The following is a 23,304-nucleotide window of genomic DNA, read 5'->3' as shown; positions in this document are numbered from 1 at the left end:
TTATGTAAACTCACATTTTACAGGTTAAAAATCCCAACAACGAGTTTTCAGTAGATCGGGTACTAAAGGTGCTTTTTTTTTTTTATTCAACATGGCGGCCTCTTCCAGAGGTCAAATAAAACAGATGAGAGCTGAAAGCCTCTCATGCTGGACATATTTTAAAAGTTTAGCCTAGTCTGTTTAGTTTAGTCCTTACCTTTTGAATAGATGCCATCATTTATTTGGTGTCATTACAAAATGGTCTGAACCGCTCTTAGTCTGGCTCGTCACCTAGGACCTGTCTGGCATGTGAGACCCTACCAGGGCCGTTGGTCCCAGACAGCTTAGGTCCTCAGATCACTCGAGCTCTCAAGCCCCCCCACCACAATAAGTTGGCGGTTCACGGAGGGGAAAATTTGGCCCCTTTTTTTTGTAAAGTGGTTTGATCAATTACTATAAAATATTCCCTGAAAGTTCTTTGATTGGTTTGTAAATGTTTTGATGGTCTCGGGCCTTCATGTCTATCTGATATGATTTTAAAGTAGGAGCCCTCGCAGACCCTGAGGTCCTCTGATACCGGCCTTTTGGTTATCCCAAAAGTAATGACGAGGCCTCATTCAGTTTTTCTGGACCTCGCCAGTGGAACAGCCTCCCAGCATGCCTCAGGGCCGCAGAGACTGTTCATGTTTTTAATGGAAGGCTCAAGACCTTTTTTAATCTGCTTTTCGCTGAAATTTAGGAATTTATTTGATATTTTAATTATTAATGTTCTCTTTTTACTCATTTTATATGTCTGCATGTGTATAAGTACATATATATGTATATATCTGTATATAAGCGACTCGTTGCATTTCGGGCAGACACTCGGCAGAATTGCAGGTTACTCCCCTAGGGCGGGTCTGTTAATTAACCCACCTGCTTAGCGTCCTATTTAAGTCAGGTGTACAATTGTTCATTCTCTCTTACCTTCAGCGCTCATTCTTTGCCCCTCCCTCCTCCCCGGCTTCCACCTGTGGGCTCCGTTACGGGGGTTGTTACCCGAAAGTGTATGGAAAAATAATTGTCTCAAGGAATTGAACGGAGCCTTATGCCAAAACGAAGTTGTGAATCAATTGTGAATGTCATCCTAAAGATGTTGTGAAAACCTAAAGATGTCGTGAAATAAATGTTCTTCTGCAAGAGTTGTCTGACTGAAATACATATTTTTCTTAAATTCTTATTTACTGTTAAATATCTGTCTGTTAAGGTTTATTTATGCATTAATTTGGTTATTGATCTATTTGTAACTCCCTTGTTTTCCTCAGAGGGATCCTCCACATCAGTGACTGACCACTCCCTCAATGCTAGTAGCCTTGTCCAAATGTCTGCTAATAATCTCAAACTAAAGTTTTTTTTTGTGCCTCCAATCATTTCTTTTGGGGTGAATTTAATTTGGAAATCTGGAACTATACAGTCAGTAGTTGGGTGGGGGAAACTGAAGCACTCAGAGAAAAACCCACACAAGCACGCTAATGTGAGGCTGTAGCTGACCGTCACGTTAGCGTGTCGCCCTTTTTTATGTCTGATTAAATGCAGGAGATAATGACGACCGTCCAGCTGCCCTCACTCCGGTTATAATGAAATGTTTGGGAGGATCGTCTTAGAACATATCAGAGACAACATCTCCGCAAACTTTGGCAACCATCAGTTTGATTACCGAGCAAATAGATATACAGAGGACGCCATTTCCACCACACTTCACACAGCCCTGACCCACCAAACTCCTACGTCAGGATGCTCTTTGTTTTGAACACTGTGATCCCCATAAACTGGTCCACAAACTCTCCACAATCTCGGCCTCTCATCCACGCTCTGTTCATAGATGATGGACTTTCTGACCAACAGACCTCAGAATGTCAGGATGGGGGGCCTGACATCTGACACCATTATCCTGAGCACAGACACACCCAGGCTTGTGTGCTCAGTCCAGCATCTTCCCACTTTTCACTCAGAACTGTACCCGTTCTTTCATATTCTGGCCTTCATTTACTTCCTGCTGTAAAGCTCCAGTTTGCTGTCGTAGAGTCTGAACCTGAACATCCAAATCGTCCATTTCTTCCTCTAAATCAGAACTTCCCTCCTTTTGGGTCAGATTCTCCTCCTTCACAGCACAGACTTTTTCCTGCACGTTGACTAACTGAAGGACTTGGTCTTGCAGCTTTAAGACTTGATTGCTGAGCTCCAAGTTTCTCTTCATTCGACTCGCTGTTTTTGCTTTGACTTCCTCATATTGGGAATCTTCTTCTTTTAGACTTTGGGTCATGTCTGTCAGTTTTTTCTTTTCTTTTTCTAGGTCTTCAGTCTCCTGTTCCAGTGAATCTAATAGTTCCTGGTTCAATTGGATTCCCAGCTCTTTGTCCCTCTGCTGCTGCCCCTTTTGCTTCTCCTGGAGAGCTTGAACGTGTTTCCTCAAGTTTATGATCTCTTTCCTCAAAGTCTCCTCTTCCTTCTTCACAGCTTGAAGCTTTTTTTCCACATGGCCTGAATCCTTGCTTTTCAGTTTTTCCACTTCCAGGATCAGATCCGTCTTGATTTGGTTCAAGGTCACGGTTTCTGCGTTCATTTTATAGCGTTCGGATTCCAACGTTTCTCGCCTTTTAAGAAGATCTGTCAGTTTGTTTCTTTCCACTGTGAGATTTTTGGTTTCTAAATAGAGAGAATCTATTTCATCCTTTAGACCCTGAATGTAAAAAAGCGGATGTCCTGCATAGCCTTCAAAGCAGTAGATTGTGATAATAGAGATCTAAACTTAGATTACTGCTTAAAGTGAGGTACTTCAGGAACTAAGTAAAATTTAAACGAGATCACAAAACAAGCAACAATATACACCCTAACACACACAAACACACACACATATACACACACACACGCACACCCACACACACGCATGCACACCCACCCACATACATATACACACATGCACGCACACACACACATGGGTGGAGCCTTTCCAAAGCCAGAGTTGAAAGTCTGTGTTCTATAACATGATTGACACGGCAGCACTAAATGCGCATGTGCTGTACCAAGCATGCATCGGGAGGCAGAAGAGACGGATGGACTTCCCGGTGGAGCTTGCAAAAGAGTTGGCTAACTCTCATGTGGGTGCAAAGAAGGCACAAAAAGAAAAAATTGCTTCGGCAACAACCTTCCACACCCAGCCCTGGAAAAAGAGCGTGTCAGGTCAAGCATCACTGCAAGAACAATCATGCTAGTATGCGATGTGTTGACTGCTACAGATACACATGTGGCAAATGCAGAAGAGAGATACCACGGCAGTGCCAGGATTGTGAGTGATTTCTGAAATGTACTCATTGACATTTTTTAATTTGTAAATATGTGTAAAAATGTCAGTTTTTGTACGATTTCTATAAATAAATCTCAGTGAAGGAAAAAACCCATGTGTGTTGATCTCTCCCCAAGATGACAAACTGTAAAACAAGCAGCGGTTCACAGCTGCTTTAGGATATTAGCTGAAAGTCTTTTAGTCGATCGACTAACCGGCGGGATTTATAGGTAGAATAGTCAAATGGATCTGCCTTGGGACTCCTAGTGTTAATCCTTACTCGGAATGGATCAGTCCAGAGAATGTTTGTTTCACGTGCCAAGAACGAGCTGTTGGCAGAAACGCCAGTGAAGCTCAGAATGTTCAGGGAATGTATGCCATTTTTGGCCTGATGACCACGGAATATTTGTGCGTTCTTCAGATGTTTTCTTTGTTGTTGAGCCGTTTTGCTTTTTTAATCTCAGAGCCGGAGCACATAGAGGTCACGGGCTTTGTCTGCAAAGGTCCTAAATGCAGCAGATTAGAAACCCAAAAGCTTGAATAAACCAAACAAGGCATAAAATCTGCCTCATAACAAAGCATTTGTTGGGTTGCCATAGTGATGCAGCAAAGGTTGGCAACTTTGTTGTCTCCTTTTTTTTGGGTGGCAAAAGATGACTCCTGCTGTGTAGCATCTCCGTCTTTGTTGTCTGGTTAAACAAATGGCAAGAGGAATATTCACTTATTTGATACAATGACAGAACAAAACATTTGAGGAAGTTGCCAGACCCAGAAGATTAAAGAAGAAAACACCAGACAGGTTATTTTCTGTTTTAAGGTGGATACCTACATCCAGTTTCCTGAAAATTCTTGCTGTTGCATAATAAAACTTTCATCTTATTCAGTATTTAACATTGTGAACAGACTTATTAGACCTCAAAAAATAAAAAATAAATGTATTCAGATTTATACAAATCCAAACCTTTTCAACCTTCAAGATGATTTTGCGGCGGTCAGCGACTTCTTCGCTGGTGCGCGTGCTGTGATGGTCAGAACAGAAGGCGGAGACAGATAGAGTTTCAGTTAGGATATCTATTCTGCACAAAACAGAAGAGAGCAAACCAGGGCAGCAGGTCACGGCAACACGGCGCTGCAACAAGCCATCAAACATCTAAACACACAGCAGCACACAGGTCACAGGTTACCACCAAAAGCAACCACAGCCACCCGCAGCACAGCAAGCCCCACGACCAAATCAGAGCCCCACCTTTTTCTGTATCACACACCTGACCCCATTTTATATAAATCTGAAATTTGTAAAGCGAACTCCCATTGGCCTCATTCTGATTGTTCTTGGGCAGCATAAACATGTGTGTGAAACAGACCTTCAGTCCACAGGCCCTCGTGTGGCAGCCCCACGGTCCGCCCATCAGAGGTGGGCTGTTTCTTGTTCAGCAAATGTGGAAATCATCCGTGACACATGTGTGTTGGTTAGTGTGTGAGCGGACACACGGAGGCTCTGCGTTTCATCGTTTGACAGCTGTATTAACCCTCCCTGCATCTGGACACAAGCCTGAACAAACCCTGACATTCAGACAACCGTAGTTCTCCAGCTAAAGCCTTTCAGTTAAATGCAGTCCAGTGTGTGTGTAGATGTGGGTGTAGGTGTGTGTGTGTGTGTGCTGGTAAAAATAATTCAATAACAGGCCAAAGGAACTTCTTTTTAGTTGTAATGCTACAGAGCTGCATGTGTCTGGACATGGATGGATGAAGCCTGTTTAACATCATTCACAGGTTTGAACTGAAACCAGTTTATCCGTTAGCCAGCATCTCAACAGGATGTGACATCACCAACATTCTCTGTTTGAGAACTTGAGATTTGCAAACTGCATCGGGTCAGTGCGAGACCACAACAACTTCCTGTCACGATAAAGTTTTATGTCCGTAGATATTTGCAGCGTTTCTATAAACCACATCAGGACCCCACATTGGGACTACTGTTACAAAAAAAACATTTTTATTGCTGGGACTTTTGCTCCATCAAGGACTTGATGCATTTGATAATGCAAGTCACGCAACAGCTGTCTTTCATCATAGCATTAGAAATGACAGAAAGAGAAGTTTGTAGCTACTCAAAGACGAAAAGTTTCACATTTTGTTGATTTGGTTTGGTCGCCAAGGTTACAGGTGTTGTTTGAGTCACATGACATTGTTCAGTAAAACATCCCTCAAAGCTGCATCTTCCTCCACTCAAACTTTCTGATCTGTATGCAGGGAACGGACCTGCTTCACTTCGGTTTGGACCCTTCCTCAATCCGGAAGTTGTGAGGTTTTTTTTTTTTTTTTTTGGATGTTGTGAGGTTGTCCTGGGGGTCCCGGACTTCCTGCTGCTTTCCTCCACATCAGAAAGAGACGGTAGAGGGTTTTAATAACAGACTTTAACTCACCAGTCTGTCCTGTTCTGTTCTGTCTGTAAGGAGGCAAAAAGAACTCCAAGATCCACGTCACCGTTCTGTTGTTCAGAGGGGAGGTGGGAGGAGGAGGAGGAGGAAGGGGAGGAAGGGACGGTCCTGCTGTCACACAGATGAAAACCGCTCGCAGGTTTCGGGAGGTCCACCGCTGCCGGAAACCCGCCTGTACTGCGTCCGCGCGCGTGGCGGGGCTGCTGCAGCCGCGAGGACGGAGCGGTCTCCGACAATTCCCTCCGTCCAGATTCGGAGGGCTTGCGGCCGACGCTGCTCATCATGTCCACGTAGACACGCGGCTTGTCAAACTTCAAAGAGGATTCTCGGCGCGCACGTGCGCGCCTCCACCTGGAGCCCATTGATGGGTTTGGCTCGCATCTTAATTGAAGACCTGCTTCATTAAAAGGAAGGAAGTGGGCGTGGCGATAACGAGCTGCCACCTGAAAGGTGAGGGAACTGCTTTCTAGGCTTTTTTTTTTTAACTTTAGGACTTGTTGGTGACGACAGTGAGTCCGCGCGCGAACAGGTCCCGCCGCAGGTCTGCAGCATCAGCAGCATGATCCGTTCAGGATGGATCTCCAGTCTTTAGAGAGCAAAATGTAACTTTGTTCAATAGATGTAGCTGAAAACATTCTACTCACACTCTATCTTACAATGCATCATTGCCTTTGTTGGCATGATTTGTAGGTTTTCTGCAGACCATGAAGGAAAACCTCACGGTCACAAACAGACTGAAATTCTAGGATGCGATTCTGGAAAAGAGCGTGGAAAAGTCTGGGTTTGCTGAACATCTATCTATTCATTTATTCTAGTCCTAAATGATCCAAATGTTTGCTTAGTGTGATGTAAGGATGAGCAATATGGACAAAATATCCCCCCCCCATCACTAAATTCGATTTTGTATTTTAATTGATTTTTACTTTTTTTTTCTTCCTTGACTTTGTTTACCAACATTTACAAATAACAGGGTATATGTAACACAATCGATTTTAATGCTAACGTCTCGTTTGGAAGCTGTAAAACAATCAGCAGCTTCGTCAGCTCCTCTTCATGAGGTGCTATCTTGTGGATCTCATAAAGAGAAACGCCTCTCAACACTCGACAGAGTTCCTCTGGTTCGAGTGTTGAGACAAATCCACAAACCGAACTGGTTCCAAATCACTGAGGAAACTGTTGCTGCTCTGGAAACAAGCTCATCTGTAGCGGCCATTTTCATGCTCATTGAGAGGGATGAGCGAACTAAGCTACCTCCGAACAACTGAGGCTCAAGAAAGCAGAGTGCTGGGGGGAAAAACATCACAGTTTTCCCAAAAAGAAATCAGGTTGAACAACAAATTAGAATTTATTGCTAAAATTGATTTATTGCCCCGCTGTAGTTTGATGTTTACCCTTCATGGTTTGGTGCAGACCAGCACATTAAGACCATGGATAGGCCTGGTTTTGACTAAACTGTAAATCGGTTCTGGACAAAGTGTTACTCTGTACTTCAGTGCTTTAATTACTTACTTCTTTACTGTTGAGTACTTAGTTGGGCGAGTACTGAATGAGATGCATGTGATGGACTCTCATCTGTTGAATATCTGTGATGAACACAAAGTAACTTTCACCTTACAGGCTGAAATGTCCATCGCTGGAGGAAACGGGCAGAGCAAATTTCCGAGTTATGGCGGAATTTTTAGACACCAGAATTTTCTGTGAGAACTGAGCAGCTGTGAGTCTATTTACTTTAGATTTACCATCCAGGGGACTAATAAAAGTCACACTGGTGGGAACATGCAGTGTGGTGACATGATTCTTAGTCATTTCCATTTAACTTCTGTCAGTTTGGCTGAATAATCACAATCTGGAAGACTCTTATTGATTCACATGAGAAAATGAAAGCATCTTCTTTGGAAAAACAGTCATTTATTGTGTAAAGTCCCAGAGCTCTGCTGGCAGGAAAGAGCAGAATGACATTCAGAAGAATCTGACTCACATGTTTCAGAGAATACTTCTTCTCTTGCTGGAGACTTTTTTGTCCTGAGCATGGTGAGTGTGCATTCCCTCTGCTACATTTGGTCTGTTGTGAAGTCCACTCTAGTTGGTTTCCTAGCATTTTCTAGTTGTGTAACGTCTTGGTCACTTGGCTACTACACATGCCAGAAAATGGTCATGAACATTTTTGATCAGCGTGTTCACTGAGCGCTCTACCACCTTTCTATTTCATGAGGGCGACCTGCGTGCCCTTTACAGGTAGGCCTGTTTTTCCCCCGTAGACAGCCCATATTCACCCGTTAATGCAGTTTAGACGATGCCATTAGTGGATATAAAAGCTCATCAAAGAAGAAAACTTTGGTCTGCTAGAAAACGCCGGACTTGCTTTACTTGCAATGAATAAATGAACTCTGGTGTGGTTCACCACAGTGTGAATTCCAGTGGACTCCGCAGACAAAGACAGTAAATGACTTTGATGTTAGGCGGTAAAAAACTAAGAAACAGGAAAATAACAGAAGCTTAAGGGCGAGCATGAAGTAAACATGATGTAGGGATAAAAAGATGGACAAATAAAAACATAATAGATCTCAGGTGGAACACATGGATGTGCTGGTGCCGATCAATATAGGACAATAAGAGGACTAGCAAGTAAGGCTGGGTTTACACAACAGGCTTAAGATAATCCAATTGAAGTGCTAGTCTAACCTCAATTCTTTATTTTTTCATCAGTTTCTTGCTTTTTGCCACAAATTTAAATTCTTTTTAAAATCGCTACTCTTCATTTTACTGATTAAAGATCCACCTTTGTTTGGTTTAAATCACTAGTATGTGAAAATGTTTTTTTGTGTTGAAACTAGAATGAAAATTTGACATTTGCATTTTATGGCATTGAATGGGTCATGTGAGTTTTGTGTTTTTGCAGGGATACGCAGCCAAACTAGCATGTCTAGCTAAGGTTTCTCATTTATTCATGCTTATTATCAGTTCTTTGTTAGAGCTCATGTTGAGCAGCACTGCCCCCCGGTGAGCAGCACTGGATCCGTTTGGTCCATCCAGTTCCTCTGAGAGCGCCATGAGTGAAAACAAAGCACACGATGCTTTCCTGAAAGATCAGCATTCTTTACCCATCTGAAGCAGATTTGTGGAAAGTGTCTTCATTCAACATTTGCATTGGTTCACTTTCTCTCCACAGCTCCAGGCTTTCCTGTCTGTTTTTACAGCTTTTTAAATGAGTTTTTTTCTGCATCTGTTGCCTTTAATCTGGTGTTAGTTTGTCCTTCTTGATCAGTTTTAAGAACGGGTCTCTGAAACTCTAATTTTCTTTCTCTGACTTGTCGGCATGTGGAAAAATACTGCTTCTGAGGCTCATCAGAAGGTCTGCATCCTTCCATAAAAGAGAGAAAAGCCAGGATAGCTGAGCTTGCTGTGCTGACGTGGGGTCACGGTGAAAGCACACACAGAGAAGCTGCCGCATTAATGGAGCTGGAACAATCTCCGTGGGCTGTTCACACACCTCGACGCCTCACCAACGTGGAGGTGTGAACATGTGTGAAAGGAGTCAGCAGGTGTCAAGCTAAAAGTAGGATCTTAACTCTGGCTGAGCTTCAGAGAAGCTTCATGCTTGAAGGTAGATAGATAGAGTCCTGCACAGTATGTGATCTTCTCCCTGATAACCCAAGAGGTCATGTGATGTTTCTGTCTGAACCACCAGTAAACTGTTTCTGATGAACCAGACCTCTAAAACCTGCTTTCTTGTTGTCCTCATCAGTTTGTATTTAATTCAGAATCTGTTTTTTTTGCTGTCCCTTTGCTCCGCCTTCTCTGCAGAGGCTCCTGCTAAGGTGCTGTGGCCGCCGTCTCCCTCCTTCCTGTCTCACGTCTGACTGCCAGCATGCCCATCATTAGCAATGCCAACCATGACTTCAGCACTTACTCCATCAGTACAGACGACAGCAGCTTAGACCGCTTCTTCACAGAGATCCCAGAGACTGAGACCCTAAAGGGAGTCTACTTCCAGCGCGTCCAGCTGCTCCGGGACCCCCAGGCCACTTATGTGATTGATCATGCACTGCAGGTGCTCATCAACGTGGGTGGGAACCGCTATGCCTTCCCCTGGAGCACCCTAGAGCAGTTCCCTCAGAGTCGGCTGGGTCGCCTACGCTTCTGTAACACTCCGGAAGAGATAGCCGGACTATGCGATGATTACGATGAGACGTGCCAGGAATACTTCTTTGACCGCAACCCCACCGCCTTCAGAGTCATCCTTAACCTCCTGGCTGCAGGAAAACTGCGCCTCCTCAGAGAGCTCTGCGCAGTCTCTCTGCATGATGAACTGGACTACTGGGGGGTGGACCCGGGCCTCATGGAGCGCTGCTGTCGTCGCCGTATGCTCTCTCGTGTAGAGGAGGTGGAAGAGCGAGAGCGCAAAGAGGAAGAGTGGAGGAAGAAGAGGATGACGCTGAAAAAAAGCAGCGTGCAAACCGAAGAAGGCTATCGCAGACTGATCTTTATGCTGCGTGAAGTGATGGAAAACCCTCACTCTGGCTTGGCTGGGAAGATGTTCGCCTGCCTGTCAATCATCATGGTGCTGGTCACTGTGGTTAGCCTGTGCATCAGCACCATGCCTGACCTCAGAGACGAGGAGACCAGGGTGTGTATGAAGGTTGTGTTTCCTCTTTAAACAGTTACTGACTGTGGAATATTTAGTCCAAGTTTCAGCAAAAGGTTTTTAAAGAAAATTGTGTGTTTTGTGTTTTTACGTGTTCCTGTAGCATTTTTCTCATGATAGAGTCCATCCATCCATCCATCCATCCATCCATCCATCCATCCATCCATCCATCCATCCATCCATCCATCCATCCATCCATCCATCCAATATCTCAACCCACTGTAGCCCTTTTGGGGTCATGTGATCCTGGCCACTGTTGGGTGAAGGCAGAGTACACGCTGGACTGATCGACAGTCGATCACAGGGCCAAACAATCACACACAGACACAATCACACATGCACACGTAGGGACACTTTAGAGTTATCAATCAACCTATAAAGCCTGTTTTTGTACTGTGGGAGGAAGCCAGGATCCCTGGAGAAAACCCACACATGCACAGGAAGAACATGCAGCAACTGTGATGGCTTGGCTATAGTCTCACCGCTCTGCTCCATTCTGATGCATCCACTTGTACAGTAGACAAAAAGATCCATGTAGGTCTTTGTTTTCCTCGTCTGAACTGGAATCTAGATCAAAACTGTACGGCTGGATAGCTCCAATGATAATTGTGGGGAGTTTCTAAACATCAGACTAGAGGAACCACACAAGAAGAAAGAAATTATAGGATTTTAGCAAAAGGGAGGGAAATAATGCATGGCAGGCTAACCAAAAGTGCAAAAAAATTCTCAAAGTATCACCAAAAAATTTAGCTAATAAATGAAAGTGGGATGAAATGCGGGAAAATCAGCAACAGGAAACCAAGAATGCAACAACACACATCTGTGTGTTCCTTTGTTTGGGCTGACATTTAGAAGGTTTAGAAACAGAAGGCCAGGTCAGAAATGTAAACACAAAACGTGATGTGCAATGCTATCAAGGGGGAAACTAGTCCCTCTTTTTTTTTTCTTCTCTTTTTTTAACTTGTCCTGTCCAACAGCTAGGCAGGCAGATGAGAGCTGACGGCCTCTTGTGTTGGACATATTTTACTTTAACAATAGGGGTTATTAATCTTCAGACAAACCAGAGGTATGTCTGAATAAACCCCTTTTGTAATTGAGGCCAAACTTTATTAATTTCAACCATGTTTGAAAATTTTGGGTGTTGGACCGGACGGAAAAGGAAAGAAGGGAAGAAAAAGGGAGGGATGTTAGAGAGAGAGGGGGGTAGGAGGGTGATAATGGGAGGGGAGGGGGGATAAGACCATGAAGCAGCATAAAGCAACAAGTTTACTGGTTGTTTATTGTTACGGTAAGGTTCAAATGTAGTACAAAGAGGGCGGGGCCTGTCCACACACAAACTCGAATGTTATCAACACACCTGTTAGCTGCAAAAATGTCCACATGTCGACATGCACACAAAACAGATAGTGTTCACACGCATACTTGTGCCTTAAAACCAACTAGTGTGAAATATTTCAGTCATTCAGTCATGCAAACTGTTAGTGCAAAGGTGAGCTAACACCTGTGCTCAGGTGAGTGTTTATGTTCTTCTAAAATGGATGGTGGAATGTGAAAAGAAGGAGGGAGAGTGCCCAGCCATCCCCACCCCAAGACCCCCGCCGCAGCAGCAGCGGCAGCCGGAATCCCCCCAACGCCACACGGGAACAGGCAGGGAACAACCGCCCCCCGGGCGACCAAGACCGCCACCCAGGCCAGGGCCAGCAGGACTGCCGCGAGGCCCCCAGAGCCAGAGAGCAGGGAGGCGCGGAGGGAAAGAGAGCGCCGCCCCAGCCCAACCAGGAGAGCAGCCCCCCCGCTGCGCCGGGAGAGCCCAACGCAGGGCCCCACCGGAGAAGGACGCCCACAGCCCCAGACGAGCACCCCATCACCACCCAGTAGTTCCGGGCATCCCGCCGCCCAACCCCAGGTATGAGCCAGGACCCCCCAAGGGAGACCCGCTCCGCACTCCAGGCAGCCACCCACCCGGCCCACGGTTGGTCCAGGGAGGAGCAAGGCAGGGGCCCGCCGCCCCCGCCCAGGAGGGGGGAACCCCGGGGAAACAAGGGGGCCCACAAGGGGTGTTGTAAATATGGCTCGACCAGGCTCGGCCACAGTTGGAAATTTGGCGGGGCCCAGCGCTCAGGGGCAAGGACCAGGACCCACCCCCCAGGGACACGAACACTAAAGAGAAACTATTCCCTCTTTGTGAACTCTGCAACATGTTTACTGCAGCCTCTTCAGAAGAACAGTATTGTTAAAAAAACACCATGGAGGAATCTGTTTGGTAGGGTGTGTGCATTACTTTAGAGAGGTACAGTGAGAATATTCTCAGCTGCTGCTTTCATCTGTGTTCTATTGTCGTGTTCAACATTTTTGTTGTAGTCTAGAAACCACAACCCCTGTAATTACAGTTGTTCTCTTTTTGAAAATCCCTACGCAGTACAGCAGACGGATTTGCTGGTTTCACCGGCCAAGCCTACCCATGCACCCCCAAAGTGGTATTTTAAACTGTTCATGTGTTTCTGAGTATTCCTTTAAAAACCTGCTCTCTGAGCACCAGCCCCCCCCAATCCACAAATACAAGTGGGTCCTTACATTGTAATGTAGACCAGTGAGAACCGCCCTTTCCAGGAAGAGTCTTAGCTGCCAGCACAAACCCCAGGCCAACACACACTCCCACACACTTTCTCTGTGGAGCTAGCGGTGATCAGCTAAATGATTTTGATTTCATATGCACAATATGCACATCCATCTTTGCAAAAGTTTGGATGTTAGCTGATCACCGCTAAAAGTAGGTGTGTGTTAGCCTGGGGGCGGTGCTCGGGCAGTTCTTACTTTGTGACATCACAATTTGAGGATCCGCTCTTTTTCATGGACTCGGGGGGGCTGATGCTCAGAGAGCAGGTTTGTAGAGGAAAACTACATGAATTAAAGTTTTTTGTGAGTAGTTAACATTACACAGCTAAAAGCTAAAACAAAAAGATTTTGCATGATATAGACCTGAAAGGGGTTGTGATTGAATATATTTACAGATGTTAGAATGAACTCTTTCTTGTTTGTTTCAATCTGTTTTTTAATGATTTATTTGTCTGTACTGCATGTCTGACCATCTTCCTTCTTTCCACTCGTCCTGACCATCAAACCGTCTGAGGAAAGACTCTTGCGGTGGGTGCATCTGCCTGAAGTGCTGACCGTGTGCGTTTGTGTCTTTGCAGGGGGAATGCTCCCTCAAGTGTCAAAACATGTTTGTGGTGGAGTCCGTCTGCGTTGCCTGGTTTACGCTGGAATTTGTGCTGCGATTCATTAACGCCCAGAGCAAGCTGGCCTTTGCTCGGGGCCCCCTCAACATCATTGACGCCATCGCCATCCTGCCGTACTACGTCTCCCTGGTGGTGGATATTGGCGACGAGTCGCAGGAGGATGTCATCATGGGGGCTGGCAGAGGCTATCTGGATAAATTGAGTCTGGTACTGCGCCTCCTGCGAGCCCTGCGGATCCTCTACGTCATGAGGCTGGCTCGCCACTCTCTGGGTTTGCAGACGCTAGGGCTGACCATACAGCGCAGCATCAGGGAGTTTGGCCTGCTGCTGCTCTTTGTCTGCGTGGCCGTGGCCCTGTTCTCACCCCTAGTCCACCTGGCTGAGAGTGAACTGGCGCCATTTGCTGCTACACACCCCCAGCACAGCTTCAGCAGTATCCCGGCCTCTTACTGGTGGGCCATCATCTCCATGACCACGGTGGGATATGGTGACATGGTGCCTCGCAGCATGCCTGGACAGATCGTGGCGCTCATCAGTATTCTTAGTGGCATCCTTATCATGGCATTTCCTGCCACCTCCATCTTCCATACCTTCTCTCGATCCTACCAGGAGCTCAAGCAGGAGTATGAAGGGGTGTGGAAGCCAGAGCGGCTCAGTGAGAAGAAAAGAAGCTGGTTCAAGACAGATTTGTCACCTGAAGAGCACTCGTCTGAGCCCAAGGAGGAAGATAAGGCTATTAATTTGAGTATGTTTCCTTAGTCCTAACTCCCTCCAACAACTTTCCAAGAAGGTTTTGACAAGCATCATCTCATGGGACACCACATTAGGTCTATCTGTTTGCGCTCTGGAGTCTTCCTGAAGCACTTCCCAGCAGAATCTTTCACTCGTCTGATGCTCCAACCCTTTAATGAACCAGCCTGAGAGCTTTCCAAACCCGCAAGGATCATGAAGTGTTTTTTGCAATCAAATGTTTTCTTGTGCAGCTGGTTTGTCATCTGTCAGCCTTGAGTTCAGGTCAGAGGACACCAAAACCAGAGGACAGCAGATATGTCTCCTCTGCTGAGTGAGGGCTTAGAAATGAACGGAAGGACAGGAAAGGTTTTCTGTTTCCACAGAGGAGGTCATTTCAAGTTTCTTCCTTGGAGTCCCTTTATCAATACACTCTATGCTGTAGATGGACAAAAAGCCATTTTCCTCTTTCATTTCCATATTCAAGATCTTTTTTTATGTCCCTAACTTCTTAAGACCTGAGCTCTTGTTTGATATGCCTTTTTTATTTCTCTTTGACAGAGCCCCAGTTAGGCAGAATGAACTAATGTGGTAATAAAACCCGAAATGTGACGTCCATGCATGTTGGATGTTGGGTCTGAAGAGGTAAATCAGGAAAAGTCAGAGTGTTTAGAAGCATTTACAGAAAAGAAACTCCCAACTCCTGTCTCCTGTTTGCCTTAATGTTTTTCCATAATCAAACATCCATTTATGCGTTAAGAGCTTTGCTTTTGTTTAGATGTAATGTGTAGATTTCTACTCTTCTTCAGAACAGTATGATCTGCATTTATTCCAGCAGAGGCAGGAAAACGAATATTTGGAGCTAAATGCAAAAATTCTATGTGTTCGAATCCAGGGATATTGACGTCACTTGGCTTAGCTTAAACTGTTTTTGTTTTAGTCCATTCATGTTCAAGTAGAACTTGAAAAGATTCTCGTGATGTTTTCCAAAATGGCAGAATTTCCCCAGTTGCTGCCTGAGACGTCTTTATTCCTGTACTCCTTTTTTAAGCACAAATAAGATACCATAGGTTACTTTTGGGAATGTCAGATTTTTAAACCATTTGCATTATGCATTAGCAGGTGGCATACAGGGTCACTGGTTCAAATCCAATACCTTTGGGTTATTAGTTGAAGTCTTTAGTCTTTAAACATGAGCCCAGGTCAAGTCTTAATTCTCTGGGTGTTAATTTACTCTGAAGTTTTGAAGCAATATTTGTTCTCAGTGAATTGATCTAATGTACCTTTTATCTATTAGCTTCATGGGTTTCTTTAAATAGAAGTTGGAGGAAGACTGAGAGTTTCTGCAGAGGACGAGTTTACAGGCTGAGGCTGAACAGCCAATGAGTTATATAGGCTAGAGACGCTACGCTAGCCTGCTACTATTGTTCCATGCACGTAAAGAGCGACGCCATATTGGAAAGGACGGTAAGCAATGAAAGTTGGCTTAGGAGATACAATAAAAGGGCCATAAAATGCTTAATTTTGTCAGATTTTAAAAAGAAAAAAAACCCCCTTATCTTCATAAAAATCAGCCCCTGGTCAAGGTATTACCAGTAGTGTTTTTGGACAAAGTGCAAAAGATGATCAACATATCAAACTTTAAAAATAAATACATCATAATGTAGGAAAAACAATGCATTCCTGATAAATGGTTGTGACTACATTCAAATCTACACAGACTAAGATTTATAACTCAAACTTTATTTATTTGTATAGTGCCTTTCAAATCACTTTACAACACAAAGCACACGCAGTACATGAAAACAAATAAAATAGTCATAAAATATGAAAATTAGTTAAAATTAGTTAGACAATCACAAACAGTTTGCACCCCTCCCTCACCAGACTCCTCCCTCCACCCACCCAGTTCCCCCAATAGAACCCTGAACAGAAACATAAGAACTGCAGCTTAAAGAAAGTTTGGCTTGGTACTGCTGTGCAGAAACAATATAATGGGGATCCATTTATTCCAAGGCCCAGCACGAGCACGACCCACGAGGGTCCTTGCCACAGCGCTCGCCCAACACGGCAGCTCAGGACCCACTCTACGCCTTTTAGACCACAGAGCGGCACCCCAGCCGGCCTGATGAGAACAAGCAGCAACAGAAACCCCTACAGTTGGAGCCAGTAGGGCCCCTGAACAATGGATTTACACAAATTGGTTGACTCCTTGGTCGATGTTTTAAGACGAATCGAGTGAATAGCCGACATTGCTCCTACAGAGGGAATCCTGGTTAGTTTTTTCCTCTGCTTAGTAATATGACTCAATTCAACGGGTCATCCTCCAAAAAACAAAAATTGATGGTCTTGCCAGAAAACATGGAAATAGTGTGAAGTCCAATGCTACTATTGACTTTGAATAGATTACAAAATCATCCTATATGTTCACAATTCAGAGAGAGAACTTACTCAGATCCTCCTATAATGTTTTTTTTTTAGAAGTTCTCCTTTATTAGCCGACAGTAATAACTTCTTTGTGGAAAGTCACATCCTTGTTTTTCCAGGTCTGTTTGTGTAATTGCAGCACAGCAGTGAGCCGGTATCTTGTCCTATCCAATATGGCTTTCAACTTTGCGTTAGCGTAGCGACTCTACCCAACATGAGTCATTAGGTACAGCAGTCAGATTGTTCCAGAAATGGATCAGTCCGCTTTCTAGAGCTGCAGTCTTCCTGCTCAGTGTCATAGGCTCGCTGGATCCTGTTGTGGGTGTAGGCGGGGTTTCACCTGACATTCACTAGACATTTCACCTGTCCATCACAGGGCCACACCTGAGGGACACTTTAACGTCTCTATGAAGCCTGTTTTTGGTCTGTGGGAGGAAGCTGGAGAAGATCCACACATCCACGAAGACAACATGGAAACTCCACACAGAAAAGACCCAGCTGGGATTTGAACCAGCACCTTCTCACTGTGAACCATGAGTGCTGACCACTACACCCTCGTGCAGCACCCTGAGCATGGCTTCTGACTGTCGCTGAGCATCACCGCTCCTCCTCTGTGCTCCTCGCAGGTTCAACAGAATAAACTGATGATGTGTTTGTGTAAAATCTTTATTGTTTTCTCCTCCTGGTTGTTGTGATCGCACGTCGCTCGGACGTGACGCTTTCACGCCGCTCGGACGTGACACTTGTTTTTGTTTGTTGGTTCTCCTCCAAAGCAAGTGAGAAAGTGGGACGATGAAGCGCTGCTGTGATGGATTGCTCGACTCAGGCGTCGCGTTGGTGCAGCTTTCAGGGAAATTGATGGCAGGCTGGAGGATAAGAAACCGTTTAGAAATCTCTCAGAAAAACCAATGTTGTTTGTTTCCGTGCAGATTAATCCTCCACTCCATTATGATGCGTTTTTTTTCTTCCTGAAATCGCACTTCTTTTGATTTTAGGATTTAAATGGTCTGAAAGATGAATGACCTTGAAATGAGATAGGGAGGGGTCTGTCCATGTCTGAGCCCAGAGGCTGGGATTCTAATTTTAGGTTTAAATCAAATGAAAATGAAAACAAGACGCTCAAACTGAGAGAGGAGCAGAAGTTCTGACTCACAAAAGCCATTGTCCTGCTCTCTAACTCAAACACAACAGAAGTGGAAGTGGGTTCCTCCATGCAGTCAGCCAGCAGCACGGCTGGGGTCTGTGCTGCCACCCACATGTAGAAGCCATCTTCAGCCTCAGACGGTCCAAGTTGTGAGGGAATCAGCCTGCTCCGAGGAGAGGAGGAGTTTAGACGTGTCATTGGAGACACTGCAGCTCCTGGCTGGTCTGGGAGCTCCTCGGTGGGAGGCTGGGGAGAGGAAGGTCTGCTGCCCCCACGTCTCATCCCTGGATGATCGGAGGGAAATGCATGTGCAGAGTCTAAACAGGTTCCTTCCTGATGTAAAATAGAAAGCCGGCATCATCTGCTGGCGTGACACAGCACACCTTCAGGATTTCTGGTGGGACAGAAATAACCATTTCCACCAAACTGAGCCTCAGACAGACGCCCCCCATGAAAACACATGACCTACTGTGGATTCCCATTTTTACACAGCAGCTTGTTCAGGACATTTCTCTTCTTCCATCAAACTACAGTATAGGACAGTCTCAAGTCAAACTAAAGTTTCCATCGTGTATTTAACTGCATGTGCGACATCATTTAGATGTAAGTCCGTTATTAAAAAACAGGTTTGTCCTCTTTCAGCTCTTACCTGTGATTCCTTCTCTTGCCACAAGGTGGTGCTGTTAGCTGTGATGACTCATCAAACTACAGGTTTCAGTCCTGCAGCAGAAGAACTGTTAACTGTTCTTTATCTAGAGCTGTAGCCACCTGCAGGAGTCACTGAAGGCTTTTTTTAAAGGAGCACCAAAAGAAATTCTAGTCTTGACCTCACTATAATTCCTGGTTTTTACAGTTTTTGCTTGAACCTTTTAAGACCAGAACTAATACTTGAGACAACCCTACATAGTCACAGAGCTTCAGTTAAGCAGAATTATCTTTATCTGTGGTAAATAAACCAAAATGTGATGCCTGTGCATGTGGACACCCGGTCTTTAGAGGTTAAGTGAATGTGAGGGACTTAACAGTTCTTCTCGATCACTTTGGCTCATTTCTCAAAGTTCTCTGTGCTTCAGCCACAACAGTCCAGAAGGTTAACAAAACCCCTGGTCATCTCTCTCCTAAAAACCTTACAGGTCTTTTCAATCGTTTACACACAATTTGAAAAGCAGGTTTCTTTGGTCAAAATATGATCACAATCATCCAAACACCACAATCAGTCTGCAAAATTCTTAGATGTTTGGCAAAATGACAAACATCAGTCAACCATGAACACGTATTAGTGAAAATGTTGTTATCATAAAACCAGCACTTGCAGCCATGTTTCACACTGCTGTGAGGAATAAAAGACAAAATATTTTAGCTTCAAAATATCATGTGCTAGAATTTTGGCCAGACAACAGGGATCATTTAGATAAAAAAGATAGAAACCCACAAGATTCTTCATGATTAGTTTGAAATACAGAGAGAATGTTCACAAAAAAGCAAACACTAGAACCTCACCACCAAGCACTGATGCTGCAGACTGAAGATTACAAGTATTTGTGCCAGTATTTACAGTATTTTTTGTTACAGTAATCAACCAACAATGAAATCAGGTGAAACAAATCTGTAGATGAATATGAACGACTGCATGAAGGACAAACACTTTGTCTCTGAAGAAAAACTACTGCAAAATCAGTCAGGATGCTGGAACGGTTTTAGCTCTCCATCTGGATCAGACCAGAAGATCCACATCACTGTGTCTTCATTGGCAAAGCAATCCTATGAAAAAAGAATATACAAACATACGAAAGTATTCGGCCCCCTTGAACTTTTTAACCTTTTGCCACATTTCAGGATGCAAACACAAAGATATAAAACCGTAATTTTTGTGAAGAATCAACAAGTGGGACAAAATCATGAAGTGGAATGAAATTTATTGGATATTTCAAATCTGTTTGTCAAATAAAAAACTTAAATATTGGGGTGCAAAAGTATTCAGCCCCTTTACTTTCAGTGCAGTAAACTCTCCAGATGTTCAGTGAGGATCTCTGAATGATCCAATGTTGACCTTAATGACTAATGATGATCAATAGAATCCACCTGCATATAATCAAGTCTCAGTATAAATGGACCTGCTCTGTGATCGTCTCAGAGTTCTAATTAAAGTGCAGAGAGCATCATGAAGAACAAGGAACACACCAGGCAGGTCCGAGATACTAATGTGGAGAAGTTTAAATTTAGTTAAAATTTTTAATTTTTTATTATTTATCACTACTTAGTGATTAGGCCTGTTTCTTTGTTGTGCATCTGCACTTTACTATTGTTTATGTCTACGCACGGGACAGTGAGAAACGCAATTTCGATTCCTTTGTATGTCAAGCACATGTGAAGAAATTGACAAATAAACCTGACTTTGACTTTGACTTAAAGGATTTGGGTGTAGAAAGATTTCCCCAGCTTTAACCCTTGTGCTATCTTAGATGACCCCACCCTTACATTGACATGTTCTCCCTACCATGACAAAGGTGGATAAAGGTGGAAAGACACCATGAACACCAGTGAAGTTCACAAATCATTGAAGAAAAAAGGTTTCCTAGTGGGTCTAGATGACCCAACTCCCAATGTTAAAGTGCCTAGGATAGCACAAGTGTAACACATCCCAAGGAGCACCTTGCAAGCAACAATATTGAAATGGAAGGAGTAATGGAAATGAATGCCAGGTTTTTGTAAATCTACAGACCCGACTGTCCGTCTAAACTTTCAGCTCAAACAAAGAGAAGACTGATCAGAGATGCACTCTGGATGAACTGCAGAGATCTACAGCTGAGGTGGGAGAGTCTGTCAATAGGACAATAGGACAATAGTCAGTCGGAAACTGCACAAATCTGGCCTTTATGGAAGTGGCTAGAAGAAAGCCATTTCTTCAAGATATCCATAAAAAGTGTTGTTTAAAGTTTGCCACAAGCCACCTGGGAGACACACCAAACATGTGGAAGAAGGTGCTCTGGTCAGATGAAACCAAAATCCAAATTTCTGGCAATAATCCAAATAGTTATGTTTGGCAAATGCAACACAGCTCATCACCCTGAACACACCATCCCCACTGTAAAACATGGTGGTGGCAGCATCATGGTTTGGGCCTGCTTTTATTCAGCAGGAACAGGGAGGATGGTTAGAATTGATGGGAAGATGGATGGAGCCAAATACAGGACCATTCTGGAAGAAAACCCGATGGAGTCTGCAAAAGACCTGAGACTGGGACGGAGATTTGTCTTCCAACAAGACAACGATCCAAAACATACAGCAAAATCTACAATGGAATGGTTCACAAATAAACATATTCAGGTGTTAGAATGGCCAAATCCAAGTCCAGAGCTGAATCCAATCGAGAACCTGTGGAAAGAACTGAAAACTGCTGTTCACAAACGCTCTCCATCCAACCTCACTGAACTACAGCTCTTTTGTGAGGAGGAATGGGTGAAAAATGTAGTCTCTCGATGTGTAAAACTGATAGAGACCAACCCCAAAGGGTGGCGCTACAAAGTATTAACTTAACGGGGCTGAATAATTCTCCATGCCCAATTTTTCTGCTTTTTATTTGTAAAAAAAAGTTTGAAATATCCAATAAATTTCGTTTCACTTCATGATTGTGTCCCACTTGATGTTAATTCCTCACAAAAAAATACAGTTTTATATCTTTATGTTTGAAGCCTGAAATGTGGCAAAAGGTTGAAAAGTTCAAGGGGGGCCAATACTTTTGCAAGGCACTGAAAATCTAAGAATGTAAATATAAAAAATACATGTGCTGAAATACACTGACAATTTTCACAGTGTCAAAAGTGATGATAGGTAGGTGTTATTTTAATGTACTCTGCGGCTGTTTTATCTGTTTTCTTAGTGAAAAATCACAGAGTCTTTTCCAGATTCCATCAGTGTCAATCTAAGATTGATAACACAAGTGCTGAACAGATGTCGGGATTGAAATTTGGTCGTCTTCTTTGTTCAGGTTCTATCAACTCTTCAAAGTCCTTCTCTTTCCTTCCACCTCTTCCTCATCTACCTTCTCCTCTTCCTCTACCTTCTTCATGTCCTCTCATTCTCACTTCTTCTAGCTTCTTCCATTTTTGTTGCAGATAGGTGAATTCACCTGGTGCCTTTCTGATGCCTCTTCTGAAGAAGAATTATTTAGATGCTATCAACTTTAATGACTATTGATTAGTATCCAACTTACCATTTTTAAGTAGCTAGAACGTTTTTAGCAAATTAAATTAGTTTTTAAATAAAAATAACATCTTTGAAAAGTATTGATCTGGTTTTAGCACAGAGACAGTCCTTGCTAAAATGGTAAATGATATTAAATGTAACCTGGACTGTCAGAAACCCTCAGTCCTGGTCCACTGGATCTGTAGATCACCACATTATACTTAACAGTTTGAGAGGTTTGAGTGTCTCTTGTATTGCTCTTAAGTGGTTTTATACCTTTCTCACAGATCCAAGATTTGATGTAGCTATAGATATGTGCTCCTGAAAGGTCATTAAAGTCAATTGTGGGTTCCCCAAAGTTCAATTTTAGGTCCACTACTTTTATATCAATATATGTTGCCACTTGAGGATGTCGTTGGGAATTATGGCATTTGTTTTCACAGCTATGAGACATCGCTGTGTCTCCTGATGACAGAATCCACATACTTTTAAATTGTGATTTAGACATAAAGACATGGATGGCAGAGATCTTACATCTCAGCCATCAGGTCAAATCAGAGGTTTTAGTGATCGCTTCTGAAGACAAGAGAGAGATGTTTTATCTAAACTAAAAAATTATACGACTTCTCAGTGTATGAGAAACCTGGGCGCTATTTTTGACTCTGGAATTAATTTTATTCCATGAAATATTACAAAATCAGGATTTTATCCCCTTAACCCTAGTGCTATCCTAGGCACTTTAACATTGGGAGTTGGGTCATCTAGACCCACTAGACAGTGCGCTGAACCTTTTTTCCTTCAATGATTTGTGATCTTCACAAATGTCCATGGGTTACATGAAATCTTTCCACCTTTATCCACCTTTGTCATGATAGGGAGAACACGTCAATGTAAGGGTGGGGTCATCTAAGATAGCACAATGGTTACAAACATTGCCAAACTCTCTTGTTAGCACGGAGGAGCTAATGCATGCTTTAATTTCCAGCAGATTAGATTATTGTAATGACCTGCTCACTGGTCTCTCCAGAAGAAGGATATCAAACCTTCAACTAGTACAGAACTCAGCTGCAGGCGTGCAGCTGTTGACCTAGTAAATGTCCCTTAAAGTATTTTAAAAATGGAGTGCAATAAATTGAATTGAATTGAAAGACATTTAAACAGCTGACATTCACACATTGATTTTTGTGAGAACT

The 23,304-nt window shown here is 43.7% G+C and overlaps 1 protein-coding gene across 4 annotated transcripts; it reads left to right on the top strand.

Annotated features, from left to right (window-relative positions):
- Positions 1 to 5,492: 5,492 nt before the first annotated feature.
- Positions 5,493 to 17,445, top strand: LOC101155336 (voltage-gated potassium channel regulatory subunit KCNG4). 4 transcript variants are annotated; one of them, XM_004066831.5, is made up of 4 exons: positions 5,493 to 6,192; positions 9,547 to 10,369; positions 13,582 to 14,371; positions 17,159 to 17,445. In XM_004066831.5, the coding sequence occupies exons 2-4, from the start codon at positions 9,611 to 9,613 to the stop codon at positions 17,191 to 17,193; spliced, it is 1,584 nt and encodes a 527-aa protein (XP_004066879.2). In that variant the 5' UTR covers positions 5,493 to 6,192; positions 9,547 to 9,610; the 3' UTR covers positions 17,194 to 17,445. The 4 variants fall into 4 exon arrangements, with proteins under 4 accessions (XP_004066879.2, XP_078801103.1, XP_078801104.1 ...); XM_078944977.1 differs by lacking the exon at positions 5,493 to 6,192 and adding an exon at positions 6,220 to 7,773; XM_078944978.1 differs by lacking the exon at positions 5,493 to 6,192 and adding an exon at positions 7,802 to 9,255.
- Positions 17,446 to 23,304: the final 5,859 nt, after the last annotated feature.

Source organism: Oryzias latipes, chromosome 3 (genome assembly GCF_053564925.1).
Source record: "Oryzias latipes strain Hd-rR chromosome 3, Olatipes_Hd-rR_3.1".
Taxonomy (NCBI): Eukaryota; Metazoa; Chordata; class Actinopteri; order Beloniformes; family Adrianichthyidae; genus Oryzias; species Oryzias latipes.
The sequence above is the reverse complement of the archived record's forward strand: the minus strand, read 5'-3'. Positions and strand labels throughout refer to the sequence as shown.